Genomic DNA, 24,833 nt, shown 5'->3' with positions numbered 1-24,833 from the left:
GACTAAAGGTCGACATGCATGAACGTTGCCATGACTGATGGTAGATGCAGGTTAGGTCAACAGGATCATTAGGTCGACACAAGCATTAGGTCGACATGGGGTAGGTCCACAGTCATAAGATCGACATGGGTATTTTCATTTTTGTCAAGCCTACAGGTGGTAGTTCATGCCCGACCATCCACTAGGTTATGGTGGGAGAATAAAATAGTGTTCCCGAAGCCTGGCGAGCGAATGTGCTGACATTCAGGACAACAAAGTGAAAAACACCATGTGGACCTTCACTATGTCGACCTAAAGGCCCCCATACATTAGGGCGACTTGTCCTTAGGACAAGTCGCCCCCGACTTCCCCCTGAGCTTCCCCGGCTGCTCCCCGGGGGAGCTTGATTAGATTGGCACTTGATGTGCCATTTTTTACATGTGATATATCATCTCGATTTATCACATGTAAAAAACCCGGGGAGCAGGGGGGAGGGCTACAGAGGTGGGAGCTGGTGGGAGCAGGGGGGCTGGGAACGCTGCGGGGGACACGTCTGTGTCCACCGCTGCTGGGGACGCTGCGGGGGTCAGCGTCTGTGTCCCCCGCTGCTGGGGACGCTGCGTGGGACACAGACGCTGCGGGGGACACAGGCGGCATAGAGCCGGGCAGGGGGAGCCGTTGGGAGCTGTCAGTGCTAGAAAAAAAAAGCCTATACAATGAATGGGCAGCCTGTGATTGGCTGAGCGCTCTCTAAGCCAATTGCTGACTGGCTGAGAGAGCGCTCAGCCAATCACAGGCCGCCCATGCATTGTATGGGCTTTATTTTTTATTCAATACTGACAGCTCCTGCCGGCTCCCCCTGCCAGGCTCTATGCCGCCTGTGTCCCCCGCAGCATCCCCAGCCCCCCCTGCTCCCTCTACCACCTCGCCGCCCCACTAGGTCCCAAATCGGGTGGTCGGACGTGCAGCAGGTCCGACCACCCGACGCAGATCCGATGCGCACGGGACCGCGCATCGGATCTGAGGGGACATCAAAACTAGCCGATTTTGGTCCGATTTCGGCCAGATCCGACTGATCTGGCTGAAATCTGACCAAAATCGGCTAGTGTATGGGGGCCTTAATGCTTGTGTCATCCTGATGTCCCTGTCGACCTAACCCATGTCTACCGACAATCATGTCGTCCTTAATGCACCTCAACCTTCAGTCATGTCAACATTCATGCATGTCGACCTAATGCTTGTAGACCTAGTGCTTGTCAATCCCATGATCCATACCTGGAATATGCATTACTGTAGGGCTGGAGTAGCCAACCCTGGTCCTCGAGAGCTACCAACAGTGCATGTTTTGCAGGTCTCCTCACAGAATCACAAGTGAGCTAATTAGCTCCATCTGTGTAGCTTTTAAAATGTGTCAGTGATTAATGAGTGCAGCTGTGCAGCAGCTAGGTTGTCTGGAAAATGTGAACAGTTGGTAGCTCTCGAGGGCTAGGGTTGGCTACCACTGCTGTAGGGGAATGGGGAAAAATTCACATTTGTAATTCTGCATTTTATTGGACTCCAGGATTACAGTGTATAAATGCTACGGTCATGAGAAACATCGTGTCATTCAGGTTTGTACAAACATTTCACTCATGTTACAGTAATTATATCTGTATAATCATGTTATAGCTTAGCAGTGAATAAATTATATGCGCCTGTTGATATGTAGATCAGGACTTTCTCCTGACTCTCTGCCTGGACAATAGGTGACTCCTAAACAAAAGGTCCCTGTGGTGACATAACAGGAGGCCAGAGGCTGCTGTGATCTAATTAGAATACAAGGTGTTACCCTGCCAGGGTGTAATTAGCATTTCCCATTGTAGTAAGTGACTGTAGGAATATTTACACCTCATTTGCAAGACAAGGAGCTGGGCAGGAGGAGCTGCTGTGGTGAATGACTGTATACTAATGTTATGTTACCATAATTTACATGTCACCTCTCAGTGTAAGAATTCCTGCAGGGCATCCTGGGAACTACTGGGGAGAGATGGGGAGGAGTGACTATAAATAGGCTGATGGAGGAGCTGCTGGATCAGTTACTGGTTGGAGAGCTGGGAGGACAGAGGATTAAGAGAGACAGAGGAAGGATCCCCAGAGTAAGGTACTTATATTATACATAAGATTATACTAATATATGAAGATATCGGTATAGATAAAATTTTGGAGCAATTGTCTTGTTGTTCATACTTAAACAGATTTACACCAACATTAGTTAATTGGTTTGTCTAACAATATAACTATATATAATAGTATGAGATACTGTAAACTTTATTTTCTATGTTTGGTATTATATAGTTATTGTATTGCAAAACAACAAAATAGAATTAAAGATATTCCACATTTTTACCCCTTTATATATACTAACCTGATACACAGAGTAATATGTAAGATACTATGATGGAGCTGCCACCTAGATACCCCATTATATATACTAACCTGATGAACAGAGTAATATGTAAGATACTATGATGGAGCTGCCACCTAGATACCCCTTTATATATACTAATCCAATACACAGAGTAAGATGTAATATACTATGATGGAGCTGCCACCTAGATACCCCTTTACATATATATACTAACCTAATACACAGAGTAATATGTAATATACTATGATGGAGCTGCCGCCTAGTTACCCCTTTATATATACTAACCTGATACACAGAGCAATATGTAAGATACTATGATGGAGCTGCCACCTAGCTACCCCTTTATATATAGTAACCTGATGCACAGAGTAATATGTAAGATACTATGATGGAGCTGCCACCTAGATACCCCTTTATATATACTAATCCAATACACAGAGTAATATGTAATATACTATGATGGAGCTGCCACCTAGATACTCCTTTATATATATACTAACCTAATACACAGAGTAATATGTAATATACTATGATGGAGCTGCCGCCTAGTTACCCCTTTATATATACTAACCTGATACACAGAGCAATATGTAAGATACTATGATGGAGCTGCCACCTAGATACCCCTTTATATATAGTAACCTGATGCACAGAGTAATATGTAAGATACTATGATGGAGCTGCCACCTAGATACCCCTTTATATATACTAACCTTATATACAGAGTAATATGTAAGATACTATGATGGAACTGCTACCTAGATGCCCCTGTATATATACTAACCTGATACACAGAGTAATATGTATGATACTATGATGGAGCTGCCACTTAGATACCCCTATATATATACTAACCTGATACACAGAGTAATATGTAAGATACTATGATGGAGCTGTCACCTAGATACCCCTTTATATATACTAACCTGATGCACAGAGTAATATGTAATATACTATGATGGAGCTGCCACCTAGATACCCCTTTATATATACTAACCTGATGTACAGAGTAATATGTAAGATACTACGATAGAGCTGCCACCTAGATACCCCTTTATATATACTAACCTGATACACAGAGAAATATGTAAGATACTATGATGGAGCTGCCACCTAGATACCCCTTTATATATACTAACCTGATGCACAGAGTAATATGTAAGATACTATGATGGAGCTGCCACCTAGATACCCCTTTATATATACTAACCTGATGCACAGAGTAATATGTAAGATACTATGATGGAGCTGCCACCTAGATACCCCTTTATATATATATATATATATATATATATATATATATATATACTAACCTGATGCACAGAGTAATATGTAAGATACTATGATGGAGCTGCCACCTAGATACCCCTTTATATATATACTAACCTGATGCACAGAGTAATATGTAAGATACTATGATGGAGCTGCCACCTAGATACCCCTTTATATATACTTACCTGCTGCACAGCGTAATTATAATGTATTTATTATAAAAAGTATCTTACACTGTATATTCCATTACAAACAACCATACTAGAGCTGGCTAATAACATACAAGCTTATAAACAATGGATTACTGTATAGCAGTGTCTTATGTAGGATCTTATCATACTCAAGATATATTTTTTTAGATTCATGTAAAATAATTTTGAAACAGATTGAATGTGGGGAACACAGGATAGTTCAGAGTCAAAGAAGAGATTATGGCAGCAATTTCAGGTTTGTAAGTACTATTGACTGGTGGCACACCCCCACACCCAGAGTAACAGGGTCATAGGAATTAGGGCACACATTCGGTATGTTCCTATGTAAAAAGTGTCTTTTAATGCTTTTCGACACTTTGTTTAACACACACATGCAAAGAATCCTAGACAAACAGGTATAATAATGAGACATGTAGGTTTAAGGATATGTTCCAGCACCAAGAGGTAATGTTCAGTCTGCTGCAGTATAACACAGCCACAATCCTCTATGCTTCATTGTACAGCTAATTCACTTGCCTCTGGCACTAATATGGTTTCAGCCTACACACTGGTCACTTTTTGTTATCAGTGCCAAGAGCAACAGAAGGATAAGAGTTTTAAACCCTCACATTCAGTGGTTATTAGCAGCTGGTCCAGTGCAACTAGGAATACCTGGCATTTCAAACCTCCACTGGTCCAGAAAAATGCACAGGATGTTGCTTTAGTCTCCCTTTGATGGAGATGATCCCATGGGAATGTGGAAAATTCAAGTGAGAAGTAACCCATCTTACCACAATATACATACATTTATTATGTTCTGTTTATAAAGTAGCACTATAACTGTAAAAGTTTATGTACTTCCATTACTTTTATATTTTTTAATATAATCTTTTTCTGTCATACAGGACATATTAGAAGACATTGTGGAAATGGACATTGATTTCTGATAAAGTCAAGTACAGATGTCATTTCTTCTGACACATCTGGTGGATTCATAAAAGCTGTTATTTTCTGCATATGAGAAACCTTCTACAACTAATTTGTATCTCAGCTAATACATGATGAGTCTGACAGGAGAGAGACCACATCTGTGCTCTGAGTGTGACAAACGCTTTATACGTAAATCACATCTTCTCATCCATCAGAGGAGTCACACAGGAGAGAGACCACATCCGTGCTCTGAGTGTGACAAACGCTTTACATGTAAATCAGAGCTTCAAATCCATCAGAGGATTCACACAGGAGAGAGACTACATCTGTGCTCTGAGTGTGACAAACACTTTACACGTAAATCAGAGCTTCTCATCCATCAGAGGATTCACACAGGAGAGAAGCCATTTACATGTTCTGAATGTAGCAAGTGTTTTATTGGGAAGCGGCATCTTCTCAGACATCAGAGGAGTCACACAGGAGAAAGACCATTTACATGTTCCGAGTGTAGCAAATGTTATAGAGACAAGAAACAATTTCTGAGTCATCAGAGAACTCACACAGGAGAGAAACCATTTACATGTTCTGAATGCAGCATGTGGTTTTTTAACAAGCAGCAACTTGTCAGACATCAGATGAGTCACACAGGAGAGAAGCCATTTAAATGCTCTGAATGTAGCAAGTGTTTTACAGAGAAGATGAATCTTGTTGTACATCAGAGGATTCACACAGGAGAGAAACCATTTACATGTTATGAATGCAACAAGTGTTTTACCAACAAGCACCACCTTGCGAGTCATCTGAGGAATCACACAGGAGAAAAGCCATTTACATGTTGTGAATGTAGCAAGTGTTTTAAAACTAAGCAACAACTTGTTAATCATCAGAGAATTCACACAGGAGAGAAACCATATAAGTGTTCTGAATGCAGCAAGTGTTTTACACGAATATCACAGCTTGTCTGTCATCAGATGATTCACACAGGGGAGAAACCATTTATATGCTCTGACTGTAGCAAGTGTTTTAACAAAAAGCATCATCTTGTTAAACATCAGAGGAGTCACACAGGAGAGAGACCATTTAAGTGCCCAGAATGTAGCAAGTGTTTTCTAGATAAGCACCAACTCATTAAACACCAGAGGATTCACACAGGAGAGAAACCATATAAATGCTCTGAGTGCAGCAAGTGTTTTATCCAAAAGTCAAATCTTGTTATACATCAGAGGAATCACACAGGAGAGAGACCATTTACATGTTCTGAATGCAGCAAGTGTTTTATTACAAATATAACACTGCTAAGTCACATGAGGAGTCACTCCAGGGATCTGATCGAAGAATGTGCCACTTGAACTTGTATCACTTTGATATGTTTGAAAGTGAAGAAATGTTTATTTTCTGAATGTAACTTGTATTTTCTATCAATCAATTGTGTTAACAAGTGGAGGATAAACCAATGTAATGTAATAAACAATGTATTGGGTGAAACCCCCCAAAATTGCCTGAAATAATTTTTTGTTTGTAAATATAATTTGTCACATTCCCCTGGCATAAGAGGGTGCTACTACTGAAACCTAATACTGTATAATAGTACACAACAAGCAGGAGAGAGAGTAGCTGTTATCTTGCATTCCAAGTGGTTTATAGTTTATTGGGTTTTCAAGGAAGGATAACTCAATTGATAAATAATCTGCAATATATGAAATCAGAAAATATAGCATTGGGATTATTTTTATAGTTATTATAGAGCTATGTAATTGTATCATACTATGGTGGTGTCAGAGCACAGTAAGCCAAAGTATAGTGGCCAAAGGAACCATGTCATGTTGTGTCAAATCTTAGGGCATCTACGTTCCCTGTATGCCACCATATAGTGCATCCCAATTCTATCTACAGTATTCCACCAAGTAGTGCATCCAAGTTCTCTGCATATCACCAGGTAGTGCAACCAGTTCTCTGTATACAAACAAGTAGAACATCTCAGTTCTCTGTATACCATCAGATAGTGCATTCCCGTTCTCTCTCTCTATACCACCAACTAGTACATTCCAGTATGCCAAAAAGTAGAACCAGGTAGTGCATCACAGTTCTCTATCCACCAAGTAGTACATCCCAGTTCTATATGTGCATTGTCGGTGTGCCACCAGGTAGTACATTCCAGTTCATTCTAATACATTGTGGTTTATTTTGTTTTTAGAATGCGTTGTAGGGCCCAGTTCACAGACAGCCACTTTGATTTGACCATAGTTGCAGTATATAGTAATTTCCTATTTCGTACAATGCCAGTTAGTAGCGCCACACACAAAATGCCCTATTTTTTGGCCAATCAGGTCATGTTATGCACAAAACTGAAAAAAAAACCCGTATAAAAAAGTCAGTTATGGAGCGCTTGATATGAGTGTACTAAATCACGAGCTGCTGCTTTGAGGGAGTAGTCGGCTCCCTAAATGAATAAAAAACAACAGGAAAGATATAAAGCAGCGCTTAATATCTTTAAAAAAATTATATAACAAGTGAATCAATGAGTAAACAAAAAATTTCAAAGAATATCACAAGAATAAATAAAGAGCGCAATTGGGACACTGGAATTACTGGTAAAAAATATGTTTTTTATTTTTTGTTAATATAATATCTTGATCTTTATAATTAGCACACACCTAATCAATAGGCAGACAAGCTAGTATGTATCTTAAAACACATGTAATACATTATACATATAATAATAGCAAGAAAAATATATATAAATAAAATACAGTTTAAATGAAGGACATGGACATCCAATAAATTGTTAGGCTGGCCAGCTCAACTTTAAAACACTTAAATGAGTGTATATATTTCTGAATTTGAACAATAGATTTCTCCAACCGGTATTTGTTAGTAAGCAATCAAATGTGCATTAGCCAAGAACTTGAGGCTTAATGTGCCACTTTCAACACAGTCTTTTTAGATGTTATTTATTTGCCCATATTTTTAAAGGCTTTTTATGCAAGGATGACGCTTAATTCAAACAGTCACGATAGAACCGTAGTGGGAAAAGCTTGTTCTGTGTGCTGTATCAGATGTTTTACAGCAGACCTTCAATGAGGTTAGATAGTAATGGCTTTGTACTCCGGGTTACAGGTGCTGACCGTGGTTTTTTTTTTAGATCAGGGAGACATATAGATACATTGTGGTTGCTGCTTACAGAATAATGAGTGCAATATAATATTTGATTTTTCCTGCACTCAAAGGCTGTCCGTACTCACTCAGCTGGGGACGGACGCCTGTGGGAGCAGACTTACGGCCACAATGTTTCTCCTCACTGCATGCAGAAGTGTGGTATTCAGCATCCACCCGTCAGAGGTAAGAAGGATTTTGTCAGAAAGAATGAACTAGAATAACCCCCTTAGTTATTTTGGAAGAAGCCACTTTGTTAGCTAATTTTCCTCCTCTTCTTTACATAGGATTATATATGCTATTTTATCCCATTTTTTTCCATTAGCCGGGTGGCGCATCTCGCTAAGCAAGAGTAGCACACCTCATACCGTGTCGGGTTCAATTCCCGCAGTTATCAGCACAATTTATGTTTTTTCTTTTAAAAATAGATTTTGCAAATAGAAAACATGTTTACAAAGAAGGAAAGGATCTATCAAATTTTAACTTATGTCCATGTATAACCATCTGCTCACTCTCTCTTAAAGAGTGTGTTTAGCTCGACCATATTAAGCTGGCCCACAGTTTATATATTTTTAGAAAACCAGACTATACAAATATATATGTGGCCAAAACATTAGACAATTTATGTATTTATAGAAATCTATTAGACAAACGTATAAATAGTTGAAATATAGATGGCTAATTAGCTGAATAAAGCATAGTAGATATTAAAATAAAATATAAATCAATTTAAGTACTATCAAGGAGAATAATCACTTCTTAGGATCGTGAACCTAATACGACCCAATCACATATAAATTCTATAGTGTAGTAACTAGCACCCCATTCTTTTACATATATATATATACAGAAATTACATAAACATGTACAAATATCAAAAAGTGGTAAGGAAGCGAACCCGTTCTTATATAGCTCAGCCTATAAGGCTCCCACATCCAGGGCTCATAACACACTCAAACCCGCAGGTTCACATATCACCGGCATACAAAAATACCGATGTCGTTTATTATTCTTTCATTTTTTGTATATTGTTTATGAAGTATTATTCTTCTTAGGTTTCCCCATTTATTTTTTATTTTTTATTTATTATTTCTTATATATATATATATAAAAAAATAAACCATTGACCTATATTTTCTATGCACATATATACACACACAGATGTTTATATTTAGATTCAAATTCCAAAGAATATTTATCAAATTATCCTGGATGTTATAATTCATTCCGAATCTACGCGTGTATATATCGCACAGATATGTATCCACAGATATGGGGCAGATCCATCCATGTGCAGAGGCACAAAAGAATCGTATCTCCTGCTCCATTCGAAAAAAAATATTTTTTGTTATATCAGAGGCCAGTTGGATATGTATTTAAATTCTTTAAGTTTAATCAAAACAAGAGACAGAGGGTAAACTTGAATCTCCAAAACTCAGTTACCTATGTTATTAAGTTCGATTGATTCATTCAGACCCATAAGGGTCAAGGAACCCATAGCAAAGATCCAGAAAGCTTCCCTTTTACATAAAGTAGAAAAACGATCCCCGCCCCTTTTTGATACTGGAATCCCTTCAATGGCTTGCAATTTTAGAACTTCCACATTTCCTTGGTGCTTTTCTTTCACATGTCCTGAAATACTATGTGCTTTGTTTTGATTTAGAACATTCCTTCTATGTTCTAAAAATCTAGTATTCAGGGAGCGAATAGTGCGTCCAACGTACTGTAAACCACAATCGCAGGTTATTAGATAAATCACGTACGTGGAGTTACAATTTAAGAAGCTAGTTATTTTGTGGGTTGATTTATTGGTTGAAGAGGTGAATTGCACGCTTTTATCAATCAAGAATCCACAAGTAATGCACTTTCTCCTGCCACATTTATGACACCCCACAATATGAAGATTAGGTACTTGTTTCCTAGCACGGCCACAACGATCTTAATCGTGGTCATCAGGGGTAAAATCGGGGCCATCGCAGGCATCGCGGCCGCTAAAAAATCAGGTGCGATGGGCCAGACGCGATGCCCGCGATTTTTCCATAGAGAACAATGTTAAATGGCTCAATTTACCCGCGATGACCACGATTTCCCATAGGAAACAATGTGAAATGGATCAATTTACCCAAATTATCATAGGGAACAATGGGAAATGGGGCAAAAACCCCCCTGAACATAAAAATGTCCCCCCAAAAGTAGTTGACGCCACCCCGCCATCAATGTGAACCCGAAGCGTGGCGAGCGGCGGCGGCACGCGTCCTCCGACCTTTTCATGCCCTACTATCCACTAGGGCGTGGAGTGAGAATAGAATAGTGTGGCGAGCGCAGCGAGCCACCGAGGCCCGAAGCGTGGCGAGCGCACGCGGATACCTTCACAGGTAAACGCGTCCCTTCGCGGGCTTCACAGGTGTCCACGTGTCCATGGACACCTGGTAAGCCCGCGAGGGGACGCGTATAACTGTGACTCTCTGCCTGGACAATAGGTGACTCCTAAACAAAAGGTCCCTGTGGTGACATAACAGGAGGCCAGAGGCTGCTGTGATCTAATTAGAATACAAGGTGTTACCCTGCCAGGGTGTAATTAGCATTTCCCATTGTAGTAAGTGACTGTAGGAATATTTACACCTCATTTGCAAGACAAGGAGCTGGGCAGGAGGAGCTGCTGTGGTGAATGACTGTATACTAATGTTATGTGACCCTAATTTACATGTCACCTCTCAGTGTAAGAATTCCTGCAGGGCATCCTGGGAACTACTGGGGAGAGATGGGGAGGAGTGACTATAAATAGGCTGATGGAGGAGCTGCTGGATCAGTTACTGGTTGGAGAGCTGGGAGGACAGAGGATTAAGAGAGACAGAGGAAGGATCCCCAGAGTAAGGTACTTATATTATACATAAGATTATACTAATATATGAAGATATCGGTATAGATAAAATTTTGGAGCAATTGTCTTGTTGTTCATACTTAAACAGATTTACACCAACATTAGTTAATTGGTTTGTCTAACAATATAACTATATATAATAGTATGAGATACTGTAAACTTTATTTTCTATGTTTGGTATTATATAGTTATTGTATTGCAAAACAACAAAATAGAATTAAAGATATTCCACATGTTTACCCCTTTATATATACTAACCTGATACACAGAGTAATATGTAAGATACTATGATGGAGCTGCCACCTAGATACCCCATTATATATACTAACCTGATGAACAGAGTAATATGTAAGATACTATGATGGAGCTGCCACCTAGATACCCCTTTATATATACTAATCCAATACACAGAGTAAGATGTAATATACTATGATGGAGCTGCCACCTAGATACCCCTTTACATATATATACTAACCTAATACACAGAGTAATATGTAATATACTATGATGGAGCTGCCGCCTAGTTACCCCTTTATATATACTAACCTGATACACAGAGCAATATGTAAGATACTATGATGGAGCTGCCACCTAGCTACCCCTTTATATATAGTAACCTGATGCACAGAGTAATATGTAAGATACTATGATGGAGCTGCCACCTAGATACCCCTTTATATATACTAATCCAATACACAGAGTAATATGTAATATACTATGATGGAGCTGCCACCTAGATACCCCTTTATATATATACTAACCTAATACACAGAGTAATATGTAATATACTATGATGGAGCTGCCGCCTAGTTACCCCTTTATATATACTAACCTGATACACAGAGCAATATGTAAGATACTATGATGGAGCTGCCACCTAGATACCCCTTTATATATAGTAACCTGATGCACAGAGTAATATGTAAGATACTATGATGGAGCTGCCACCTAGATACCCCTTTATATATACTAACCTTATATACAGAGTAATATGTAAGATACTATGATGGAACTGCTACCTAGATGCCCCTGTATATATACTAACCTGATACACAGAGTAATATGTATGATACTATGATGGAGCTGCCACTTAGATACCCCTATATATATACTAACCTGATACACAGAGTAATATGTAAGATACTATGATGGAGCTGTCACCTAGATACCCCTTTATATATACTAACCTGATGCACAGAGTAATATGTAATATACTATGATGGAGCTGCCACCTAGATACCCCTTTATATATACTAACCTGATGTACAGAGTAATATGTAAGATACTACGATAGAGCTGCCACCTAGATACCCCTTTATATATACTAACCTGATACACAGAGAAATATGTAAGATACTATGATGGAGCTGCCACCTAGATACCCCTTTATATATACTAACCTGATGCACAGAGTAATATGTAAGACACTATGATGGAGCTGCCACCTAGATACCCCTTTATATATACTAACCTGATGCACAGAGTAATATGTAAGATTCTATGATGGAGCTGCCACCTAGATACCCCTTTATATATATACTAACCTGATGCACAGAGTAATATGTAAGATACTATGATGGAGCTGCCACCTAGATACCCCTTTATATATATACTAACCTGATGCACAGAGTAATATGTAAGATACTATGATGGAGCTGCCACCTAGATACCCCTTTATATATACTTACCTGCTGCACAGCGTAATTATAATGTATTTATTATAAAAAGTATCTTACACTGTATATTCCATTACAAACAACCATACTAGAGCTGGCTAATAACAGACAAGCTTATAAACAATGGATTACTGTATAGCAGTGTCTTATGTAGGATCTTATCATACTCAAGATATATTTTTTTAGATTCATGTAAAATAATTTTGAAACAGATTGAATGTGGGGAACACAGGATAGTTCAGAGTCAAAGAAGAGATTATGGCAGCAATTTCAGGTTTGTAAGTACTATTGACTGGTGGCACACCCCCACACCCAGAGTAACAGGGTCATAGGAATTAGGGCACACATTCGGTATGTTCCTATGTAAAAAGTGTCTTTTAATGCTTTTCGACACTTTGTTTAACACACACATGCAAAGAATCCTAGACAAACAGGTATAATAATGAGACATGTAGGTTTAAGGATATGTTCCAGCACCAAGAGGTAATGTTCAGTCTGCTGCAGTATAACACAGCCACAATCCTCTATGCTTCATTGTACAGCTAATTCACTTGCCTCTGGCACTAATATGGTTTCAGCCTACACACTGGTCACTTTTTGTTATCAGTGCCAAGAGCAACAGAAGGATAAGAGTTTTAAACCCTCACATTCAGTGGTTATTAGCAGCTGGTCCAGTGCAACTAGGAATACCTGGCATTTCAAACCTCCACTGGTCCAGAAAAATGCACAGGGTGTTGCTTTAGTCTCCCTTTGATGGAGATGATCCCATGGGAATGTGGGAAATTCAAGTGAGAAGTAACCCATCTTACCACAATATACATACATTTATTATGTTCTGTTTATAAAGTAGCACTATAACTGTAAAAGTTTATGTACTTCCATTACTTTTATATTTTTAATATAATCTTTTTCTGTCATACAGGACATATTAGAAGACATTGTGGAAATGGACATTGATTTCTGATAAAGTCAAGTACAGATGTCATTTCTTCTGACACATCTGGTGGATTCATAAAAGCTGTTATTTTCTGCATATGAGAAACCTTCTACAACTAATTTGTATCTCAGCTAATACATGATGAGTCTGACAGGAGAGAGACCACATCTGTGCTCTGAGTGTGACAAACGCTTTATACGTAAATCACATCTTCTCATCCATCAGAGGAGTCACACAGGAGAGAGACCACATCCGTGCTCTGAGTGTGACAAACGCTTTACATGTAAATCAGAGCTTCAAATCCATCAGAGGATTCACACAGGAGAGAGACTACATCTGTGCTCTGAGTGTGACAAACACTTTACACGTAAATCAGAGCTTCTCATCCATCAGAGGATTCACACAGGAGAGAAGCCATTTACATGTTCTGAATGTAGCAAGTGTTTTATTGGGAAGCGGCATCTTCTCAGACATCAGAGGAGTCACACAGGAGAAAGACCATTTACATGTTCCGAGTGTAGCAAATGTTATAGAGACAAGAAACAATTTCTGAGTCATCAGAGAACTCACACAGGAGAGAAACCATTTACATGTTCTGAATGCAGCATGTGTTTTTTTAACAAGCAGCAACTTGTCAGACATCAGATGAGTCACACAGGAGAGAAGCCATTTAAATGCTCTGAATGTAGCAAGTGTTTTACAGAGAAGATGAATCTTGTTGTACATCAGAGGATTCACACAGGAGAGAAACCATTTACATGTTATGAATGCAACAAGTGTTTTACCAACAAGCACCACCTTGCGAGTCATCTGAGGAATCACACAGGAGAAAAGCCATTTACATGTTGTGAATGTAGCAAGTGTTTTAAAACTAAGCAACAACTTGTTAATCATCAGAGAATTCACACAGGAGAGAAACCATATAAGTGTTCTGAATGCAGCAAGTGTTTTACACGAATATCACAGCTTGTCTGTCATCAGATGATTCACACAGGGGAGAAACCATTTATATGCTCTGACTGTAGCAAGTGTTTTAACAAAAAGCATCATCTTGTTAAACATCAGAGGAGTCACACAGGAGAGAGACCATTTAAGTGCCCAGAATGTAGCAAGTGTTTTCTAGATAAGCACCAACTCATTAAACACCAGAGGATTCACACAGGAGAGAAACCATATAAATGCTCTGAGTGCAGCAAGTGTTTTATCCAAAAGTCAAATCTTGTTATACATCAGAGGAATCACACAGGAGAGAGACCATTTACATGTTCTGAATGCAGCAAGTGTTTTATTACAAATATAACACTGCTAAGTCACATGAGGAGTCACTCCAGGGATCTGATCGAAGAATGTGCCACTTGAACTTGTATCACTTTGATATGTTTGAAAGTGAAGAAATGTTTATTTTCTGAATGTAACTTGTATTTTCTATCAATCAATTGTGTTAACAAGTGGAGGATAAACCAATGTAATGTAATAAACAATGTATTGGGTGAAACCCCCCAAAATTGCCTGAAATAATTTTTTGTTTGTAAATATAATTTGTCACATTCCCCTGGCATAAGAGGGTGCTACTACTGAAACCTAATACTGTATAATAGTACACAACAAGCAGGAGAGAGAGTAGCTGTTATCTTGCATTCCAAGTGGTTTATAGTTTATTGGGTTTTCAAGGAAGGATAACTCAATTGATAAATAATCTGCAATATATGAAATCAGAAAATATAGCATTGGGATTATTTTTATAGTTATTATAGAGCTATGTAATTGTATCATACTATGGTGGTGTCAGAGCACAGTAAGCCAAAGTATAGTGGCCAAAGGAACCATGTCATGTTGTGTCAAATCTTAGGGCATCTACGTTCCCTGTATGCCACCATATAGTGCATCCCAATTCTATCTACAGTATTCCACCAAGTAGTGCATCCAAGTTCTCTGCATATCACCAGGTAGTGCAACCAGTTCTCTGTATACAAACAAGTAGAACATCTCAGTTCTCTGTATACCATCAGATAGTGCATTCCCGTTCTCTCTCTCTATACCACCAACTAGTACATTCCAGTATGCCAAAAAGTAGAACCAGGTAGTGCATCACAGTTCTCTATCCACCAAGTAGTACATCCCAGTTCTATATGTGCATTGTCGGTGTGCCACCAGGTAGTACATTCCAGTTCATTCTAATACATTGTGGTTTATTTTGTTTTTAGAATGCGTTGTAGGGCCCAGTTCACAGACAGCCACTTTGATTTGACCATAGTTGCAGTATATAGTAATTTCCTATTTCGTACAATGCCAGTAAGTAGCGCCACACACAAAATGCCCTATTTTTTGGCCAATCAGGTCATGTTATGCACAAAACTGAAAAAAAAACCCGTATAAAAAAGTCAGTTATGGAGCGCTTGATATGAGTGTACTAAATCACGAGCTGCTGCTTTGAGGGAGTAGTCGGCTCCCTAAATGAATAAAAAACAACAGGAAAGATATAAAGCAGCGCTTAATATCTTTAAAAAAATTATATAACAAGTGAATCAATGAGTAAACAAAAAATTTCAAAGAATATCACAAGAATAAATAAAGAGCGCAATTGGGACACTGGAATTACTGGTAAAAAATATGTTTTTTTATTTTTTGTTAATATAATATCTTGATCTTTATAATTAGCACACACCTAATCAATAGGCAGACAAGCTAGTATGTATCTTAAAACACATGTAATACATTATACATATAATAATAGCAAGAAAAATATATATAAATAAAATACAGTTTAAATGAAGGACATGGACATCCAATAAATTGTTAGGCTGGCCAGCTCAACTTTAAAACACTTAAATGAGTGTATATATTTCTGAATTTGAACAATAGATTTCTCCAACCGGTATTTGTTAGTAAGCAATCAAATGTGCATTAGCCAAGAACTTGAGGCTTAATGTGCCACTTTCAACACAGTCTTTTTAGATGTTATTTATTTGCCCATATTTTTAAAGGCTTTTTATGCAAGGATGACGCTTAATTCAAACAGTCACGATAGAACCGTAGTGGGAAAAGCTTGTTCTGTGTGCTGTATCAGATGTTTTACAGCAGACCTTCAATGAGGTTAGATAGTAATGGCTTTGTACTCCGGGTTACAGGTGCTGACCGTGGTTTTTTTTTTAGATCAGGGAGACATATAGATACATTGTGGTTGCTGCTTACAGAATAATGAGTGCAATATAATATTTGATTTTTCCTGCAGTCAAAGGCTGTCCGTACTCACTCAGCTGGGGACGGACGCCTGTGGGAGCAGACTTACGGCCACAATGTTTCTCCTCACTGCATGCAGAAGTGTGGTATTCAGCATCCACCCGTCAGAGGTAAGAAGGATTTTGTCAGAAAGAATGAACTAGAATAACCCCCTTAGTTATTTTGGAAGAAGCCACTTTGTTAGCTAATTTTCCTCCTTCTCTTTACATAGGATTATATATGCTATTTTATCCCATTTTTTTCCATTAGCCGGGTGGCGCATCTCGCTAAGCAAGAGTAGCACACCTCATACCGTGTCGGGTTCAATTCCCGCAGTTATCAGCACAATTTATGTTTTTTCTTTTAAAAATAGATTTTGCAAATAGAAAACATGTTTACAAAGAAGGAAAGGATCTATCAAATTTTAACTTATGTCCATGTATAACCATCTGCTCACTCTCTCTTAAAGAGTGTGTTTAGCTCGACCATATTAAGCTGGCCCACAGTTTATATATTTTTAGAAAACCAGACTATACAAATATATATGTGGCCAAAACATTAGACAATTTATGTATTTATAGAAATCTATTAGACAAACGTATAAATAGTTGAAATATAGATGGCTAATTAGCTGAATAAAGCATAGTAGATATTAAAATAAAATATAAATCAATTTAAGTACTATCAAGGAGAATAATCACTTCTTAGGATCGTGAACCTAATACGACCCAATCACATATAAATTCTATAGTGTAGTAACTAGCACCCCATTCTTTTACATATATATATATATACAGAAATTACATAAACATGTACAAATATCAAAAAGTGGTAAGGAAGCGAACCCGTTCTTATATAGCTCAGCCTATAAGGCTCCCACATCCAGGGCTCATAACACACTCAAACCCGCAGGTTCACATATCACCGGCATACAAAAATACCGATGTCGTTTATTATTCTTTCATTTTTTGTATATTGTTTATAAAGTATTATTCTTCTTAGGTTTCCCCATTTATTTTTTATTTTTTATTTATTATTTATTATATATATATATATAAAAAAATAAACCATTGACCTATATTTTCTATGCACATATATACACACACAGATGTTTATATTTAGATTCAAATTCCAAAGAATATTTATCAAATTATCCTGGATGTTATAATTCATTCCGAATCTACGCGTGTATATATCGCACAGATATGTATCCACAGATATGGGGCAGATCCATCCATGTGCAGAGGCACAAAAGAATCGTATCTCCTGCTCCATTCGAAAAAAAATATTTTTTGTTATATCAGAGGCCAGTTGGATATGTATTTAAATTCTTTAAGTTTAATCAAAACAAGAGACAGAGGGTAAACTTGAATCTCCAAAACTCAGTTACCTATGTTATTAAGTTCGATTGATTCATTCAGACCCATAAGGGTCAAGGAACCCATAGCAAAGATCCAGAAAGCTTCCCTTTTACATAAAGTAGAAAAACGATCCCCGCCCCTTTTTGATACTGGAATCCCTTCAATGGCTTGCAATTTTAGAACTTCCACATTTCCTTGGTGCTTTTCTTTCACATGTCCTGAAATACTATGTGCTTTGTTTTGATTTAGAACATTCCTTCTATGTTCTAAAAATCTAGTATTCAGGGAGCGAATAGTGCGTCCAACGTACTGTAAACCACAATCGCAGGTTATTAGATAAATCACGTACGTGGAGTTACAATTTAAGAAGCTAGTTATTTTGTGGGTTGATTTATTGGTTGAAGAGGTGAATTGCACGCTTTTATCAATCAAGAATCCACAAGTAATGCACTTTCTCCTGCCACATTTATGACACCCCACAATATGAAGATTAGGTACTTGTTTCCTAGCACGGCCACAACGATCTTAATCGTGGTCATCAGGGGTAAAATCGGGGCCATCGCAGGCATCGCGGCCGCTAAAAAATCAGGTGCGATGGGCCAGACGCGATGCCCGCGATTTTTCCATAGAGAACAATGTTAAATGGCTCAATTTACCCGCGATGACCACGATATCCCATAGGAAACAATGTGAAATGGATCAATTTACCCAAATTATCATAGGGAACAATGGGAAATGGGGCAAAAACCCCCCTGAACATAAAAATGTCCCCCCAAAAGTAGTTGACGCCACCCCGCCATCAACGTGAACCCGAAGCGTGGCGAGCGGCGGCGGCACGCGTCCTCCGACCTTTTCATGCCCTACTATCCACTAGGGCGTGGAGTGAGAATAGAATAGTGTGGCGAGCGCAGCGAGCCACCGAGGCCCGAAGCGTGGCGAGCGCACGCGGATACATTCACAGGTAAACGCGTCCCTTCGCGGGCTTCACAGGTGTCCACGTGTCCATGGACACCTGGGAAGCCCGCGAGGGGACGCGTATAACTGTGACTCTCTGCCTGGACAATAGGTGACTCCTAAACAAAAGGTCCCTGTGGTGACATAAAAGGAGGCCAGAGGCTGCTGTGATCTAATTAGAATACAAGGTGTTACCCTGCCAGGGTGTAATTAGCATTTCCCATTGTAGTAAGTGACTGTAGGAATATTTACACCTCATTTGCAAGACAAGGAGCTGGGCAGGAGGAGCTGCTGTGGTGAATGACTGTATACTAATGTTATGTGACCCTAATTTACATGTCACCTCTCAGTGTAAGAATTCCTGCAGGGCATCCTGGGAACTACTGGGGAGAGATGGGGAGGAGTGACTATAAATAGGCTGATGGAGGAGCTGCTGGATCAGTTACTGGTTGGAGAGCTGGGAGGACAGAGGATTAAGAGAGACAGAGGAAGGATCCCCAGAGTAAGGTACTTATATTATACATAAGATTATACTAATATATGAAGATATCGGTATAGATAAAATTTTGGAGCAATTGTCTTGTTGTTCATACTTAAACAGATTTACACCAACATTAGTTAATTGGTTTGTCTAACAATATAACTATATATAATAGTATGAGATACTGTAAACTTTATTTTCTATGTTTGGTATTATATAGTTATTGTATTGCAAAACAACAAAATAGAATTAAAGATATTCCACATTTTTACCCCTTTATATATACTAACCTGATACACAGAGTAATATGTAAGATACTATGATGGAGCTGCCACCTAGATACCCCATTATATATACTAACCTGATGAACAGAGTAATATGTAAGATACTATGATGGAGCTGCCACCTAGATACCCCTTTATATATACTAATCCAATACACAGAGTAAGATGTAATATACTATGATGGAGCTGCCACCTAGATACCCCTTTACATATATATACTAACCTAATACACAGAGTAATATGTAATATACTATGATGGAGCTGCCGCCTAGTTACCCCTTTATATATACTAACCTGATACACAGAGCAATATGTAAGATACTATGATGGAGCTGCCACCTAGCTACCCCATTATATATAGTAACCTGATGCACAGAGTAATATGTAAGATACTATGATGGAGCTGCCACCTAGATACCCCTTTATATATACTAATCCAATACACAGAGTAATATGTAATATACTATGATGGAGCTGCCACCTAGATACCCCTTTATATATATACTAACCTAATACACAGAGTAATATGTAATATACTATGATGGAGCTGCCGCCTAGTTACCCCTTTATATATACTAACCTGATACACAGAGCAATATGTAAGATACTATGATGGAGCTGCCACCTAGATACCCCTTTATATATAGTAACCTGATGCACAGAGTAATATGTAAGATACTATGATGGAGCTGCCACCTAGATACCCCTTTATATATACTAACCTTATATACAGAGTAATATGTAAGATACTATGATGGAACTGCTACCTAGATGCCCCTGTATATATACTAACCTGATACACAGAGTAATATGTATGATACTATGATGGAGCTGCCACTTAGATACCCCTATATATATACTAACCTGATACACAGAGTAATATGTAAGATACTATGATGGAGCTGTCACCTAGATACCCCTTTATATATACTAACCTGATGCACAGAGTAATATGTAATATACTATGATGGAGCTGCCACCTAGATACCCCTTTATATATACTAACCTGATGTACAGAGTAATATGTAAGATACTACGATAGAGCTGCCACCTAGATACCCCTTTATATATACTAACCTGATACACAGAGAAATATGTAAGATACTATGATGGAGCTGCCACCTAGATACCCCTTTATATATACTAACCTGATGCACAGAGTAATATGTAAGATACTATGATGGAGCTGCCACCTAGATACCCCTTTATATATACTAACCTGATGCACAGAGTAATATGTAAGATACTATGATGGAGCTGCCACCTAGATACCCCTTTATATATATACTAACCTGATGCACAGAGTAATATGTAAGATACTATGATGGAGCTGCCACCTAGATACCCCTTTATATATATACTAACCTGATGCACAGAGTAATATGTAAGATACTATGATGGAGCTGCCACCTAGATACCCCTTTATATATACTTACCTGCTGCACAGCGTAATTATAATGTATTTATTATAAAAAGTATCTTACACTGTATATTCCATTACAAACAACCATACTAGAGCTGGCTAATAACAGACAAGCTTATAAACAATGGATAACTGTATAGCAGTGTCTTATGTAGGATCTTATCATACTCAAGATATATTTTTTTAGATTCATGTAAAATAATTTTGAAACAGATTGAATGTGGGGAACACAGGATAGTTCAGAGTCAAAGAAGAGATTATGGCAGCAATTTCAGGTTTGTAAGTACTATTGACTGGTGGCACACCCCCACACCCAGAGTAACAGGGTCATAGGAATTAGGGCACACATTCGGTATGTTCCTATGTAAAAAGTGTCTTTTAATGCTTTTCGACACTTTGTTTAACACACACATGCAAAGAATCCTAGACAAACAGGTATAATAATGAGACATGTAGGTTTAAGGATATGTTCCAGCACCAAGAGGTAATGTTCAGTCTGCTGCAGTATAACACAGCCACAATCCTCTATGCTTCATTGTACAGCTAATTCACTTGCCTCTGGCACTAATATGGTTTCAGCCTACACACTGGTCACTTTTTGTTATCAGTGCCAAGAGCAACAGAAGGATAAGAGTTTTAAACCCTCACATTCAGTGGTTATTAGCAGCTGGTCCAGTGCAACTAGGAATACCTGGCATTTCAAACCTCCACTGGTCCAGAAAAATGCACAGGATGTTGCTTTAGTCTCCCTTTGATGGAGATGATCCCATGGGAATGTGGAAAATTCAAGTGAGAAGTAACCCATCTTACCACAATATACATACATTTATTATGTTCTGTTTATAAAGTAGCACTATAACTGTAAAAGTTTATGTACTTCCATTACTTTTATATTTTTAATATAATCTTTTTCTGTCATACAGGACATATTAGAAGACATTGTGGAAATGGACATTGATTTCTGATAAAGTCAAGTACAGATGTCATTTCTTCTGACACATCTGGTGGATTCATAAAAGCTGTTATTTTCTGCATATGAGAAACCTTCTACAACTAATTTGTATCTCAGCTAATACATGATGAGTCTGACAGGAGAGAGACCACATCTGTGCTCTGAGTGTGACAAACGCTTTATACGTAAATCACATCTTCTCATCCATCAGAGGAGTCACACAGGAGAGAGACCACATCCGTGCTCTGAGTGTGACAAACGCTTTACATGTAAATCAGAGCTTCAAATCCATCAGAGGATTCACACAGGAGAGAGACTACATCTGTGCTCTGAGTGTGACAAACACTTTACACGTAAATCAGAGCTTCTCATCCATCAGAGGATTCACACAGGAGAGAAGCCATTTACATGTTCTGAATGTAGCAAGTGTTTTATTGGGAAGCGGCATCTTCTCAGACATCAGAGGAGTCACACAGGAGAAAGACCATTTACATGTTCCGAGTGTAGCAAATGTTATAGAGACAAGAAACAATTTCTGAGTCATCAGAGAACTCACACAGGAGAGAAACCATTTACATGTTCTGAATGCAGCATGTGTTTTTTTAACAAGCAGCAACTTGTCAGACATCAGATGAGTCACACAGGAGAGAAGCCATTTAAATGCTCTGAATGTAGCAAGTGTTTTACAGAGAAGATGAATCTTGTTGTACATCAGAGGATTCACACAGGAGAGAAACCATTTACATGTTATGAATGCAACAAGTGTTTTACCAACAAGCACCACCTTGCGAGTCATCTGAGGAATCACACAGGAGAAAAGCCATTTACATGTTGTGAATGTAGCAAGTGTTTTAAAACTAAGCTTGTTAATCATCAGAGAATTCACACAGGAGAGAAACCATATAAGTGTTCTGAATGCAGCAAGTGTTTTACACGAATATCACAGCTTGTCTGTCATCAGATGATTCACACAGGGGAGAAACCATTTATATGCTCTGACTGTAGCAAGTGTTTTAACAAAAAGCATCATCTTGTTAAACATCAGAGGAGTCACACAGGAGAGAGACCATTTAAGTGCCCAGAATGTAGCAAGTGTTTTCTAGATAAGCACCAACTCATTAAACACCAGAGGATTCACACAGGAGAGAAACCATATAAATGCTCTGAGTGCAGCAAGTGTTTTATCCAAAAGTCAAATCTTGTTATACATCAGAGGAATCACACAGGAGAGAGACCATTTACATGTTCTGAATGCAGCAAGTGTTTTATTACAAATATAACACTGCTAAGTCACATGAGGAGTCACTCCAGGGATCTGATCGAAGAATGTGCCACTTGAACTTGTATCACTTTGATATGTTTGAAAGTGAAGAAATGTTTATTTTCTGAATGTAACTTGTATTTTCTATCAATCAATTGTGTTAACAAGTGGAGGATAAACCAATGTAATGTAATAAACAATGTATTGGGTGAAACCCCCCAAAATTGCCTGAAATAATTTTTTGTTTGTAAATATAATTTGTCACATTCCCCTGGCATAAGAGGGTGCTACTACTGAAACCTAATACTGTATAATAGTACACAACAAGCAGGAGAGAGAGTAGCTGTTATCTTGCATTCCAAGTGGTTTATAGTTTATTGGGTTTTCAAGGAAGGATAACTCAATTGATAAATAATCTGCAATATATGAAATCAGAAAATATAGCATTGGGATTATTTTTATAGTTATTATAGAGCTATGTAATTGTATCATACTATGGTGGTGTCAGAGCACAGTAAGCCAAAGTATAGTGGCCAAAGGAACCATGTCATGTTGTGTCAAATCTTAGGGCATCTACGTTCCCTGTATGCCACCATATAGTGCATCCCAATTCTATCTACAGTATTCCACCAAGTAGTGCATCCAAGTTCTCTGCATATCACCAGGTAGTGCAACCAGTTCTCTGTATACAAACAAGTAGAACATCTCAGTTCTCTGTATACCATCAGATAGTGCATTCCCGTTCTCTCTCTCTATACCACCAACTAGTACATTCCAGTATGCCAAAAAGTAGAACCAGGTAGTGCATCACAGTTCTCTATCCACCAAGTAGTACATCCCAGTTCTATATGTGCATTGTCGGTGTGCCACCAGGTAGTACATTCCAGTTCATTCTAATACATTGTGGTTTATTTTGTTTTTAGAATGCGTTGTAGGGCCCAGTTCACAGACAGCCACTTTGATTTGACCATAGTTGCAGTATATAGTAATTTCCTATTTCGTACAATGCCAGTAAGTAGCGCCACACACAAAATGCCCTATTTTTTGGCCAATCAGGTCATGTTATGCACAAAACTGAAAAAAAAACCTGTATAAAAAAGTCAGTTATGGAGCGCTTGATATGAGTGTACTAAATCACGAGCTGCTGCTTTGAGGGAGTAGTCGGCTCCCTAAATGAATAAAAAACAACAGGAAAGATATAAAGCAGCGCTTAATATCTTTAAAAAAATTATATAACAAGTGAATCAATGAGTAAACAAAAAATTTCAAAGAATATCACAAGAATAAATAAAGAGCGCAATTGGGACACTGGAATTACTGGTAAAAAATATGTTTTTTATTTTTTGTTAATATAATATCTTGATCTTTATAATTAGCACACACCTAATCAATAGGCAGACAAGCTAGTATGTATCTTAAAACACATGTAATACATTATACATATAATAATAGCAAGAAAAATATATATAAAT

General features: G+C 38.3%; 2 protein-coding genes across 2 annotated transcripts in view; both read left to right on the top strand.

Moving 5' to 3' along the window:
* Positions 1 to 14,874, top strand: part of LOC146073277 (uncharacterized) — a 67,027-nt gene extending 52,153 nt beyond the window's left edge. The window contains 2 exon segments of the mRNA XM_083180457.1: positions 4,924 to 6,125; positions 13,589 to 14,874. Of these exon segments, the coding sequence (XP_083036583.1) occupies positions 4,924 to 6,125; positions 13,589 to 14,785 (2,399 nt within the window). The 3' untranslated portion in view covers positions 14,786 to 14,874.
* Positions 14,875 to 19,414: 4,540 nt separating this feature from the next.
* On the top strand, positions 19,415 to 23,528 carry LOC146075768 (uncharacterized). The gene is made up of 2 exons (XM_083185360.1): positions 19,415 to 19,467; positions 22,072 to 23,528. The coding sequence occupies exon 2, from the start codon at positions 22,225 to 22,227 to the stop codon at positions 23,437 to 23,439; it is 1,215 nt and encodes a 404-aa protein (XP_083041486.1). The 5' UTR covers positions 19,415 to 19,467; positions 22,072 to 22,224; the 3' UTR covers positions 23,440 to 23,528.
* Positions 23,529 to 24,833: the final 1,305 nt, after the last annotated feature.

The sequence above is a fragment of the Crinia signifera genome, chromosome 4 (assembly GCF_055691185.1).
Source record: "Crinia signifera chromosome 4, ASM5569118v1, whole genome shotgun sequence".
NCBI lineage: Eukaryota > Metazoa > Chordata > Amphibia > Anura > Myobatrachidae > Crinia > Crinia signifera.
The sequence above is the reverse complement of the archived record's forward strand: the minus strand, read 5'-3'. Positions and strand labels throughout refer to the sequence as shown.